Below are 14,120 nucleotides of genomic sequence, written 5' to 3'. Positions count from 1 at the left end.
AGATGAATTATAATCCCTTCCTTTCTCAAAAAGGCTGCCACAACCACCGTGACCATGGTGGAAGTTTTTAGTGCCATGGCTAGCCCAAAAGGAAGTGCTCTGAACTGAAAATGCTTTTCCAGTACACAAAAGTGATGGGAATGTAGAAGTACGCCTCTGATAAGTCCAAGGAAGAGAGAAATTCACCCTTATGCAATGCTACCAAAACTGAGTGAAGTGACTCCATCCTGAAATGGAAAACGTGAAGGTTGCAGTTTACTTCCTTTAAATCGAGAATAGGTCTGCAAGAGCTATCCTCCTTTGGAACCACAAAATAAATGGAGTATTGGCCATGATCTTGAGCTTAGTGTGGAACTGGAACCACAGCCTGCAACTGCTGGAGCTTCTGTACTCCAAGCATTTTGGTGAGCAAAACCCAGAGAGACCATGAAAATGGCGGAAATTGAAGTGGCAAATTCCAGAGCATAACTGAACTGAATAATATCTAAGACCTACTGGTCTGATGTAATGTGGGTCCACTCCTAGAAAAACTGTGGTATTAGACTACCTATGGGAAGCTCCGAAGAGTGAAAGTGCTGAGCTTCATTGTGAAGCATGACCTGCCCCAGAGAAGTTTGTTGAATCTGATCTTGGTTTCCAGGACCCATGAAAGAACCAGATCCTTCTCTTGAACCTGAAAGATTGGGAACTGGCTTATCTTCCTGGTCTGTACTTTCTGGAATTCCAATACTGACCATGGCCCCTACTGGCCTGATAAAATGAACAATCTTTTGTCTTCAATCCTGTGAGATTAGGATCTCCTAGATTCTTAACCAACAATCAAGACCCTCTTCAAATAGCAAGTTTCTTTTAAAGGGAAATTCACAGAGACAGGTCTTAGACCACAAAGTTGCAGCCCACTGATGGAGCCATAGAAGCCTTCTAGCCACTACAGCAGATGCCACAGAGTATGATAAAATTCTGAGAAGATCATACAAGGTATCTGCTAGAAATAGAGATCCAGACTCCAGCTAAGCTGTTTCTTCCCCTTCAGGAAGCTGCTGAACCCAATGCAGAAAAGCACTTGCCATGAGGCCTCCACAAATAGCAATCTGTATAATAACAGCTATAGAAGTAAAAACATGTCTCAGAAGCACCTCATTCTTCCTGTCCAGAGGATCCTTGAGGGATGTACCTCCCTGCACCAGAACAATAGTCCTAGTAACTGCCAAGAGTCATCCTCCTTGGAGTTTCATCTCATGGCTCCTAGTTCTACTAATCTCCTTCCTACGGAAAAGGTTTATTGTTGATCATGCATCATTAAAACCCTTCAAGTATCTGAAGGTATGTATCATATCTCCCCTGCTCCTCCTCTCCTCCAGTGTATACATATTTAGGTGCTTCAATCTCTCCTCATAAGTCATTTGATGGTGACCTCCCACCATTTTGGTCGCCCTTCTCTGGACCGCCTCCATCCTGTCTCTGTCCCTTTTGAGATACTGTCTGCAGAACTGAACACAGTACTCTAGATGAGGCCTCACCAAGGACCTGTACAATGCTATTATCACTTCCTTTTTTTTTTACTAGATATTCCTCTCTCTATGCAGCCCAGCATCCTTCTGGCTTTAGCTATCACCTTGTCACATTGCTTCGCCATCTGTTGCATCGGAGGTGGACCCTTGGGCCGAGCTGGGGTTGACGCAATCCATAGGTGAGAACCTTCGCGTCCCCACTGTCGGCAGGTGGAGTGGGCTCAAGGTAGAGGCCGCTGAAGCTTCATCTATACCAGACCTCGTTCCCCACGGGTTGAGCCTTTGGGTACCGGGGCCAGCAGGACTTAGGTGGGCCTCGAGGTAAGTTTGTGAGAGTAGTTGGTTCAGCCCAAGGACAGACGTCAATAGGTGGCGTAGTCCTACCCTGGACTGGGTACGGTACTGGAACCTGGGCGCCAATGGAACAAAGAGTAACTGGGGGCACTCAAGCAAAGATAGGCCGGAGCCTGGTAAGTCCACATCCAGGGAATAAGTTAGGAGATGCGTCAAGGACAGGCTTGGATCTGGACCGGTGGAAGCGGAGGTCATGGCAAGCAATGTAGAATTCTGAACACAGAGAAGTCTATAGCATAGTCAATCAAGGCGATGGTCTGATCACGGAGATGTCTGGCATAGTCAGGCGTAGCAGAGGTCCGGGTCTGGAGATAAGCAATAGAGTAGTCAGGCGTAGCAGATGTCCAGGTCTGGAGATAGGCAGTAGAGTAGTCAGGCATAGCGGAGATCCAGGTCTGGAGATAGGCAATAGAGTAGTCAGGCGTAGCAGAGGTCTGGGTCTGGAGATAGGCAGTAGCATAGTCCAACAAAGCAAAGTCGATGTCCGTAGAGTCAGTTCAAAACATAGACAGGGCAGGAACGATGAAGACAGGAACCGGGAACAACAAAGGTCAGGAACAAGGAATAGAGAGGATCCTCTATCAGCAACGAGTTCTCGGAGTATGAGGAGACCTATTTGAAAGGCAACGCTATGGAGCGAGGCCTGAGCTTATATACACTTGAGAGTCTGACGTCAACATCCGGGGCTGTGGCCAGGTTCCCGCCGCGGGCCTTTAAAAGAATTAGCGATGCGCGGGTGGCGGCGTCTCTCCGCGGGCCACTCAGAGAGGCCTGTAGAGCAATGGCATCTTGACTGGCAACACTGGGGACCATGGCAGAGCCGGAGGCACTGGGGGTGGCCCAAGGATGGAGCCGGCAGCCCACTGCCGCCAGCAAGGAGGAACCAGGAGCTGGAGTCCGTGTAAGAAGGTGAGGGGGCCGCACCGTGGGTCGGCCACGATGGCACACGTAACACCGTCTTCAGATTGCTAGACATTATCACCCCAAGGTCTCTCCCCTGCTCTGTGCACAGCTGCCCTTCACCCTCCATAGCATTCAGTTCTTTCAGATTACCGCACCCCAGATGCATGACTCTGCACTTCTTGGCATTAAATCCCAGTTGCCATATCTTTGACTACTGTTCAAGCTTTCTTAAATCTCATCTCATGCTCTCCACTCCTTTTGACGTGTTCACTCTGTTGCAGATCCTAGTATCATCCGCAAATAGACAGCTTTACCTTCTATCGTTTCACCAATGTCATTCACAAAGACATTGAACAGAACCTGTCCCAACAGCGATCCCTGCGGCACTCCACTTATTACTGTTCTTTCTTCAGAGTAGGTTCCATTTACTATCACAAGCTGTCTTCTATCCATCAACCAGTTAGTAATCCATGCCACAACCTTGGCCCTACTCCCAAGCTTCTCATTTTGTTCATGAGTCTTCTATGCGGGACCGTATCAAAGGCTTTACTAAAATCCAAGTAAATCACATTGAGTGCTCAGAGAGGCTGATAATTCATTCCGTACCGTAAGGATGCAGCTATCTGAAAGCCTCCAATCCCACAAACTGTTAAACTATATAGCTCAGTGGATTGGCATTGCACACAAAATGTCCTCATAAGGTCTTTGTTGTAAATTATGACAATTATACTTCTATTCCCATTGAGTAGGTAGGTAGATTTCTAATCAACATTCTTTGACAACTGGCACCAACTGGGAACCTACAGAACTATACTCATTTAAACTTCATACCCAGAGTTTGGAAATTGGCATCAAGTCAGTTTTAATCTACAAAAACAAAGGTCCTCCATCATCAAGGTACAAAAAAATATTTTGATGTTCAAACTCTAACTTGGAGAAGAGATGACAGAGGATATGATTGAGATTTCTAAAACCATGAGTGGAGTGGAAAGGATAAATAGGGAACTGTTATTTACCCTTTCAAATAACACTAGATTTAGGGGTAACTCCATGAAACTAGCAACCCGCAGATTCAAAACTAATTTTAGGAAGTATTTTTTCATTCAGCACACTAAGTACCTGATTCACTAAGGGTTTTTCCCATAGACACACAATGGGAGAAAAGCCTTAATAAATTTGGCCCTAAGACAGTAACTTTCAAACCAGTATGCTGGCGTACATTTGTGCATGTGTGTCGGCCTGCCCCAAGGGACGCGGCTATTTTATAACGTGTGTATATACTCACATGTTATAAAATAGCCTGGCTGCACACATGTGTACCAAACTTTAAGTGGGCGCGCAAATCCTGCTTCTACTGCATAAATTGGAGGATTTTAAAGGGTGTACCCAAGCCATTCCCAGTTTGCCCAGGTCCTCCAACCCACACCTGGTTTGATAGCTTACGCTTCCCCCAGTTACCCCAGACTTTTAAACCCCTCAGAAATGTCTCGATCCTTTTATTTTACAACTTAGATGACATCCATAGAATAAGTAAAGTTACGCAGCAGGGGACCTCGGTGTGCGCCAGAGCATGTAAGTATTTACACGCAAATCTCTTAGCCAGGCCCTGAAATGCCCATGCCCCACCCCTTTATGGAAACTATTGAGATGTACACATTGTGACATTTACGCACATATCTGTGCACTTTTTAAAAAACGGGATGAAGCCCAGACCAGGGCCTTGCCCTCAAGCAGGGACAGGATGTAGGTTATCTTGGTGAGACTGTCCGGAAATAGTGCCGCCTGAAAACAAAAATGCATATTGCACTCGTGGATGAACCTGCGACACTGCTGGAGATCACCCATATAGCGGGGAGGAGCCGGAAGAGAGATGACTGGTTGGGATGGTGAAGCCATCCCCGAGGCACTCGGGGCGGCTGAAGGCGTGGAACCTGTCAAGGTGATCAAGTCCAGGCGGGCGTTAAGATGTTCCATGGAGGTGGCAAGTGACTCTAGAACCTTCTGTTGGTCTAGTATCTTTTGCGCTAGTCCAGGTATGGCCTGCAGTGCTGAAGCCTCCGCTGGATCCATGGCCTTGGCTTGCTGTCTTGATCATGGAATCCCTGGGCCGAGGGGGAGTTGGCACTACCTGTGAGGAGGGGCCCCACAGGTCCCCACCGTTGGCTGGCAAGGCCAGGGAGAGCCTGAGACTCTGCTGGGGCTTCACCTTAACAAGGTTCAATGGTCCAATGGGTCAGGAACTCAGAACTGGAACAGGATCCTCCAAAAACAGGAGTAGGAGCTAGAAGCCAAGACAAGGTCTGGAAGCAGGCCTTGCCTAGTTATAAGCCGAGCTCAAGAGGGTGGAGCCGGAGCACCTTCCGGCAAGGTCCCTTTAATTGGAAAGGAGTGGCGCGCATGCGCACCTAAGGCTGCCAGGAGGAAGGGGAAGCCGGACGGCTCCGGCCGCACTGGGAAGGCCGAGCCGGCGGTGGAAGCTCGGCGCGGGGCAGGACGCATCTGCCGCGGCCTGCAGCCACCACCCGTCCCCGGGCTGACCGGGATGCCGGCATGAGGCCAGTGAGCGAAGGGGGCCAGCCGCAGGACTCCGTGGCTGTTCCCGTAACACTGGGAATCTGATAGGCACTTGTGACCCAGACTGACCACTATCCGAGACAGGATGCTGGGTTCAATGGACTTCAGTCTAACTCAGATGACATGTTCTTAACTGAGCATTTTTAAGTCAAATTATAGAGATTTTTTGTTATTGTCACAGTGTCATAAAAGAAGAAAACAAAGCATGAGTTTCAGATGCCAAAGTAAATAAAGTAAAAATTTGATCACAACCTTTATAATAAATGTAACCTGAAATCTCAGAGCTGGTACACGGGAAAGTCAAAGAGTTAAATTTTTACAAAGTGACATTCATCATGAAAGAGGACTTAAATGTTTGTCAGACTGTTTCTGGAATATTGCAAGATATTAATTTCAGAAGGAGGATATCCTAGTTGAGAGCCATCAGTAGGTGCAGATTTCCTGCGGGACTGCTTGCAATAGGATCTGCAGGTTTAGCGTGATATAATCTAGAACAAAAAACAGAGCAAAAGAGAGGCTGATAAGGAGGGCAGTGTTTTAGTTTAATAAATATGTCAACCATTGCAAATGTATACTATTAATGAATGGAAATAAAAGAACCCTATTAAATTAATATAAAAAATTATTGCATCAAATTGTTTTTTTCCATTTTCCATTGTAAACTAAAATAATTAAACAATACCTTCAGTCATTCATCTAAGGCAACAACATAACCTCTATTTTCTATCTTTACCTATTTTCAATTCAGGAGCAATTGGGCATCGCCCCTGTCCTTTCTGAATGAGGATCTGGGAAGAGGAAAGTGGGGGCTTAGGGTGGGAGCTCCTCAGCCCCAGAACTTTTAAATGGGGGGGGAGGGAGGGGGGGTGGACAGGGCAGGCCCAGGCACTAGGCTAGCTCAGTTTTTTGAGCCGGGAAGGCCCAGCCAGGACCACCGGAGGTCCCGTTTCTTAAAACATCAGTTCAGATTTTTATTTTAGGGATTTTTTTCATGTTTAATTTTATATTTTTTGTTTGGAAACAAACCAAAAAAAAAAAAAACATTAAGGAAAACCAAAAAAAGATATTCCCCTCTCCTGCTGAAACAAAAAAAAAAAACAAACCAAAAAAATTGTGGGCTATACATCCTTATACTATAATAACCATAGTGATAGTGCTCTCCCTATTATGAGAAAGCCTGTACACTTCAAGGCTATGCTCTCCTATTGTAACCAATAATCAATGGAGTAGAACATGGGCTATAAAGTACCATGTTCCTGGTATATCTGGTGAACTGACTCATTAGTTATGGCAAAACATGGCACTTAATGCCTTGGAAGAAGACTTGAAGTGTGACCGTGGTGGTTTAGTGCAAGGCCATATCAATTGCCAGATTATGGAATATTGTGGTAAACTCAGAAAACACACAGTCACAGGTCAAAAGGTAGAATTAAAAAAACAAATAAATATAAAAAACATTTGCAGGCGTCACTCATCCTCCCACCAAGAATAAATATATATGAAATGCACATTAAGGTCCTGATCCAAAAAACACCCCATAATTTTAGATGCTTACTGAATAAATGTAGAATATTTTATTTTATTCCTCTTGGTCTATCACTGAATGAATATTATTTTATTTTGTACTTAAAGTTTTATTTTCTTCTGCAGTGGAATATTATTTATGAATGCATCACCAACATAGGCTTTTGCATGCTGTGTATGTGACAGGCCTCCAAAATGGGGCCCAGTGGCACTGAGGAGTTACTTGGAAAAGATTCCTGTTACGGAGTCCATTTAACCTCTCCCCTGGGGATTTTGCAAATGGTTTTGACTCAGGTTTGCATCATACTCCCAAGCTACCTTGGAGGCTGACTACAGCAGTCACCACAACTCATTTCTGGCCTGAGTTGCTCCCACCCTGTCCTCCTCGAGCACTTGGCCAGGTTTTGGAGAAGTTGCAGCCTATCTGCATACTCCTAGCTGCCTCAGAGTTTGCTCAAATTCCTTTGGGTTGTTACCAGCTGGTTAGGAGGTGCACTCCACAGCATCATCTCAGGTTAGTAGATTTTTCCCTCTCTTTATTTCCTATGGCTCCACTACATCTATTCTTCCTGATACTAAGTCTCTTCAGTCTTATTCCCTGCTATAAATCACTATCCCCATTCATTACAGTCTTTACCTCACCAACCATTCTGACTTCTTCCCTGTAGTGTCCACCACTCTTGAGCTTCAACGTTTTCTCCCTCTCATCCAGCCATCTCCACTCTCAACAGCATCTCATCCTCATCACTGTTGTCACACCTCTGTCTCTCTTCTCCGTATTCTACTGCTTCACCTCCTATTCCCAAGCTGGAGATATCATTCCAAGCAACTTTCACATCATCTGTGCATTTCAAACTGTTACTCTTCCAATCTGATCTCTATTCCTCTCCTCTCCTTTCTCATGCACTCTGAGTAATGTAAGGGACAGTCTGCAGTGCTATCCTCCTGCCAGCAGGGACCCTCAGTGGACTTTGGTCCTGGCTGCTCAGTCCTCCAAGCCCTATGGCTTGGAGGTACTGCTGGTGGCTATATTTGAAGCACTGACTGAGATAAAAGCTTGCTCCACCTCAGCTTGGAGTCTTCTGCTCTATGTTGTGGCCACTGTTCTGGGTTCTCTGTTCTAGCTTTGCTCTGTATTTGGCCCCAGTTTAGTGGCCTTCTTGTCTATTTCCTTCTTTTAGTTCTGCTCTGTGTTTGGCCCAATTAAAGTGGTCTTCTGGTTTAATCTGTGTTTGTCTTGTTTTGTTCTCTGCCGTTGGCCTGACTATTGTGGCCTACTGTTTTCTGAGTTCTGCCTTAGTCTAGTCTTGGATTTTTGTTTTGTCTTGTCTTTAGTCTCTGGTCTTGTCTTGTTTGTGGTGCACTTTGTTCTGTGTTTGTCTGTGGGCACTTTCCTGTTTTATTGCCTTAGGATCGGTCCTGTACAGTTTTAGTGGGTGTTCCCCGTACCTTCTATGTGCACCACCTCTTAAGTCCTTCTGGCCACCAGAACCTAAGAACTCAACCCAAGGGGGAGGTGGCCAGTCCAAGCAGAAGAACCTGATGCCTGACCAGCCCTGAGTTCAACCTGCTCCTGCCTTGGAGGTTAATCATAACTGGCCATAGCATCCTGACAGGGAATGCCCACTCTATTTCCAACAAGCTTAAATGCACTCATGGCCTCTGTCTCTCATACTCTCCATCTTCTTGCCTTGAATGAGACCTCTCTTTCCGCTGAGAACTCTGCTTCAGTTGCTGATCTCTGACATGGAGGTTTATCTCTTCTCCCATTCACTTTGCATAGTAGACCATGGTGGTAGTTTTGGACTGCTGCTCTTCCCTTTCTGTAGGTTTCAATTCCTTTTTCCGTCTCAACCCTTCTCTTTTTCTTCCTTTGAGGCCCACTCTATCTGCCTATTTACCCCACTACTTCTCCATTTATTGACCCCCCCCCCCCCCCCCTCCGATAAATCCCTCTCCTCTTCTCTCACCAACTTTGATTTCTGGCTTTCCTTCTTCCTTGAAACATCTTTCCTTTCCCTTATTCTTGGGGACTAACTTTCACACAGATTATCTCTCTGACTCTTATGCCTCAAAATTTCCTGTCTTAGCCTCCTCATTTGATCTCCAAACTCTATTCTACCTCCCCTACTCACAAGGATGGCCACTGCCTTGACCTATCCTTCAACTGCTCTCTCTTTGGCTTCTCCACCCCAGTTCTTCCTCTTTCAGATCATCATCTGATAATTTTCACACTAAACCACCTTCCCCCACAGCCTCATCCAGTCACCACCAATACCTTCAGGAATCTTCAGGCTGTCAACCATCCTCTCCACTACCATCATCTCTCCTTTCCTTCACTACATTGTCAGTCAGTTGATGAGGAAGTTTCTTTTTATAACACTATATTATCCTCTGTTTTAGACACTCTTGCCCTTCCCCTTACCCATCCAGTAAGGCACACCAAACCTAGCCTTGGCTCATCCCTAGAATTTACTTTCCATGTTTCAATACCTGCTCTGCAGAACATCTCTGGATAGCACCCCATGCCAACTTCATACATTTCAAACTCATTCTGTACTCCTTCCAGTCTGCTAATGTACTTGCACTCAATCTCTTATTTGCATCAGATGTGTGCATCATATTGTGGGAATAGACAATAGTCCTTTATTTTGAGATCTTAGTGTTCGTTGAGGATTTAAGGTTGTAATGTCACTCCTAATAAGCCAGTGTTTTTGGAATGAATGATCTTGAATATTATCGTTAATACTTTATAGTATATTGTGGATTGTACTGGTAACCAATGCAATGATATCAGCAAGGGTGTAATGTGATCATATTTCCTTGATCCTAATAATAGTCTTGCTGTAGCATTTTGTAATAGCTGTAGTAGTTTTAAGTGACTTGCTGGAAGACTGAGTAGTAAGGAGTTACATTAGTCAAGTTTTGAGAAGATTAGAGTTTGCAATACAGTACAGAAGTCCTAAGACTAAACTCCCCCAAGGCTACTTCCCCCTTTTCCTGCTTTCTCTATGGCTGTAGACAAAACTGTAGTTCAGTCCCGACAGCTCGTAGCCTTGGGGTCCTTTTTGACTCCTCTCTGTCTCTCTCTACACATATCCAAAGCACTGCTAAAATGTGTCATTTCTTTTAAAATCACCAAACTTTCTGAACACCCTTGACATTGCAAATAAGTTATGCCCTATCACCACACGTGAGTTGAACCCCTCTGCCAAAAATCAAATCCGTGGTACACGACTGACCTAAAACACATGAAAAACGATCTTAGACAAAAGGAGAGAGCCTGGCGTAAAGACCTGTCTCCCCAAAAAACCTCCTCCTTTAAATCTGCACTTCACTGCTACAGAATCACCACCCTTAATGCCAAACGCGATTTCTACGCCAAGAAAATTCACGACTACATCTACAACCCAAAAGCCCTCTTCTCTTACGTCACTAATCTCACCAAGACAGCCCCCCCAATCATCCTCGACAATGAAGCAAGTAGTAAATGCGAAGAACTGGCACTCTACTTTCATAACAAAATAGCTAACATACTCCTCAGATTTACCCCCGACCCCATCCCCCTACCATGGGCCCATGCGTAACTACTGCTACCCTCAACTCCCTTGACCTCACCTCTTTCATTGAAATAGCCTCGATCCTCAAAAAGATCAAACCGGCCACCCACCCCTCTGACACTGTCCCCACCAAAGCCATCCTTACAATACCTGACACCATTGCTAAACCTTTGGCTGACATTATCAACTGCTCCCTCTCCTCTGGCACAGTCCCTGACCCTCTTAAGCATGCAGCTGTCAAACCCTTGCTTAAAAAACCCTCCCTAGACCCGAAGGATCCAGCCAACTTTCGTCCCATCTCCAATCTTCCCTTCATTTCAAAAATCATGGAGAAAGTAGTCAACACCCAACTAACAGAATATCTGGAAGACAAGATTCTGCACTCCTCCCAATTTGGCTTTCGTAAACATCTCAACGCTGAAACCCTCCTGCTTTCCCTTTCTGACTTCCTCCTCAGAGGCATGGACCAAGGACACGCCTACATCCTGGCTCTCTTGGATATCTTCGCCGCATTTGACACTATAAGCCATAATCGCCTCCTCTCCCGCTTAGCCTGCATTGGCCTCTCTGGCACTGCACTCCAATGGTTTACACATCCTATCTTGCTAATAGAAAATACTCAGTCAAAATAGGCAATGCCGAATCTACCCACTATGCTCTCTCCCAAGGAGTTCCCCAGGGCTCCTCCCTTTCCTCCACCTTCTTCAATATAAATCTTACCCCCCTCTGCCAACTCCCATCAGATCTCGGCCTCAAATTCTACCTATATGCTGATGATGTGCAAATCATCATACCCATCCAGGATTCCCTGACCAATGCCCTTGACTTCTGGAAAAACTGCCTTGACTCCATCAACGCACTCCTCACCGACCTTCACCTCGCCTTAAATGCTTCTAAAACAGAACTGCTCCTTATTTCACAACACTCACCCCCCCAAACCCGCACTTGCAAATGACCCTGCCTATAATGCCTTTCTTTCACAGCTCTGTGCAAGAAACCTCGGGGTTCAGATTGACCAACAACTGAACCTAAAAAAACACATCAACCTGATCCTCAAGGAAGCTTTTTCAAACTCAATGTGATGAAAAAACTAAAACCCTTACCTTCACAATGCTGATTTCCGCACCGTCATTCAAGCCACCCTCTCAACAAAAATGGACTACTGCAATGCCCTCCTCCTAGTCTCCCCTACTCTTCCTTAAAACCTCTCCAAATGCTACAGAACTATCTCTAACGCCCGTAAATATGACCACATCACCCCCATCCTGAAAAACTTGCACTGGCTCCCGAACCCCTTGCGCATCCTTTACAAAACCCTGACCGTGATTCCAAATCCATACACTCCCACAACTCAAATTGGCTTGATGAGCCCTTCCGTCCAATACGATCTAACCATTCCACCAGAGCCTCCAACAATGATACCCTCCACGTGCCTTCCCTAAAAAAGGCACACCTCACCTCCACAAGGGATCGAGCCCTCTCCATTGCCGGACCCACACTCTGGAACTCGTTACCCCCTAACCTCCGGCTCGAGACCTGCTCTTCAAAATTCAGGGCCAATATAAAAACCTGGCTTTTCAAGCAAGCTTACCCCAATAACTCCTCCCCCCCTGCCCCCCCCTTTATTAGTACTTACTGAACCTTGCACAAAGTTCTGGGCACAACTGCCACACTATTATGTTATTGTTTTGACGGCTCTCAATCGTCTTTTGAGCAGCCCTTCATTTTACATAAGAACATAAGAAAATGCCATACTGGTTCAGACCAAGGGTCCATCAAGCCCAGCATCCTGTTTCCAACAGTGGCCAATCTAGGCCATAAGAACCTGGCAGGTACCCAAAAACTAAGTCTATTCCATGTTACCATTGCTAATGGCAGTGGCTATTCTCTAGGTGAACTTAATAGCAAGTAATGGACTTCTCCTCCAAGAACTTATCCAATCCTTTTTTAAACACAGCTATACTAACTGCACTAACCACATCCTTTGACAACAAATTCCAGATTTTAATTGTGCGTTGAGTAAAAAAGAACTTCCTCTGATTAGTTTTAAATGTGCCCCATGCTAACTTCATGGAGTGCCCCCTAGTCTTTCTACTATCCGAAAGAGTAAATAACCGATTCACATCTACCCGTTCTATACCTCTCATGATTTTAAACACCTCTATCATATCCCCCCTCAGTCGTCTCTTCTCCAAGCTGAAAAGTCCTAACCTCCTTAGTATTTCCTCATAGGGGAGTTGTTACATTCCCCTTATCATTTTGGTAGCCCTTCTCTGTGCCTTCTCCATCGCAATTATATCTTTTTTGAGATGCGGCGACCAGAATTGTACACAGTATTCAAGGTGCGGTTTCACCATGGAGCGATACAGAGGCATTATGACATTTTCCGTTTTATTCACCATTCCCTTTCTAATAATTCCCAACATTCTGTTTGCTTTTTTGACTGCCGCAGCACACTGAACCGACGATTTCAATGTGTTATCCACTATGACACCTAGATCTCTTTCTTGGGTTGAGGCACCTAATATGGAACCCAACATTGTGTAATTATAGCATGGGTTATTTTTCCCTATATGCATCACCTTGCACTTATCCCCATTAAATTTCATCTGCCATTTAGATGCCCAATTTTCCAGTCTCACAAGGTCTTCCTGTAATTTATCACAATCTGCTTGTGATTTAACTACTCTGAACAATTTTGTGTCATCTGCAAATTTGATTATCTCACTCGTCGTATTTCTTTCCAGATCATTTATAAATATATTGAAAAGTAAGGGTCCCAATACAAATCCCTGAGGCACTCCACTGTCCACTCCCTTCCACTGAGAAAATTGTCCATTTAATCCTACTCTCTGTTTCCTGTCTTTTAGCCAGTTTGCAATCCATGAAAGGACATTGCCACCTATCCCATGACTTTTTACTTTTCCTAGAAGCCTCTCATGAGGAACTTTGTCAAACGCCTTCTGAAAATCCAAGTATACTATATCTACCAGTTCACCTTTATCCACATGTTTATTAACTCCTTCAAAAAAGTGAAGCAGATTTGTGAGGCAAGACTTGCCCTGGGTAAAGCCATGCTGACTTTGTTCCATTAAACCATGTCTTTCTATATGTTCTGTGATTTTGATGTTTAGAACACTTTCCACTATTTTTCCTGGCACTGAAGTCAGGCTAACTGGTCTGTAGTTTCCCGGATCGCCCCTGGAGCCCTTTTTAAATATTGGGGTTACATTTGCTATCCTCCAGTCTTCAGGTACAATGGATGATTTTAATTATAAGTTACAAATTTTTACTAATAGGTCTGAAATTTCATTTTTTAGTTCCTTCAGAACTTTGGGGTGTATACCATCCGGTCTGGGTGATTTACTACTCTTCAGTTTGTCAATCAGTCCTACCACATCTTCTAGGTTCACCGTGATTTGATTCAGTCCATCTGAATCATTACCCATGAAAACCTTCTCCATTACTGGTACCTCCCCAACATCCTCTTCAGTAAACACCAAAGCAAAGAAATCATTTAATCTTTCCGCGATGGCCTTATCTTCTCTAAGTGCCCCTTTAACCCCTCGATCATCTAACGGTCCAACTGACTCCCTCACAGGCTTTCTGCTTCGGATATATTTTAAAAAGTTTTTACTGTGAGTTTTTGCCTCTACAGCCAACTTCTTTTCAAATTCTCTCTTAGCCTGTCTTA

The 14,120-nt window shown here is 44.9% G+C and overlaps 1 protein-coding gene across 1 annotated transcript in view; it reads right to left on the bottom strand.

The window, feature by feature from the left end:
• Positions 1 to 5,445: 5,445 nt before the first annotated feature.
• The window catches only part of LOC115089385 (cystine/glutamate transporter-like), a 103,003-nt gene continuing 94,328 nt past the window's right edge, over positions 5,446 to 14,120 (bottom strand). Inside the window, exon 13 of the mRNA XM_029597478.1 lies at positions 5,446 to 5,830. Within this exon, the coding sequence (XP_029453338.1) occupies positions 5,766 to 5,830 (65 nt within the window). The 3' untranslated portion in view covers positions 5,446 to 5,765. The remainder of the gene's footprint in view (positions 5,831 to 14,120) is intronic.

This window comes from Rhinatrema bivittatum, chromosome 4 (assembly GCF_901001135.1).
Source record: "Rhinatrema bivittatum chromosome 4, aRhiBiv1.1, whole genome shotgun sequence".
In the NCBI taxonomy this organism is placed as follows: Eukaryota; Metazoa; Chordata; class Amphibia; order Gymnophiona; family Rhinatrematidae; genus Rhinatrema; species Rhinatrema bivittatum.
The sequence above is the reverse complement of the archived record's forward strand: the minus strand, read 5'-3'. Positions and strand labels throughout refer to the sequence as shown.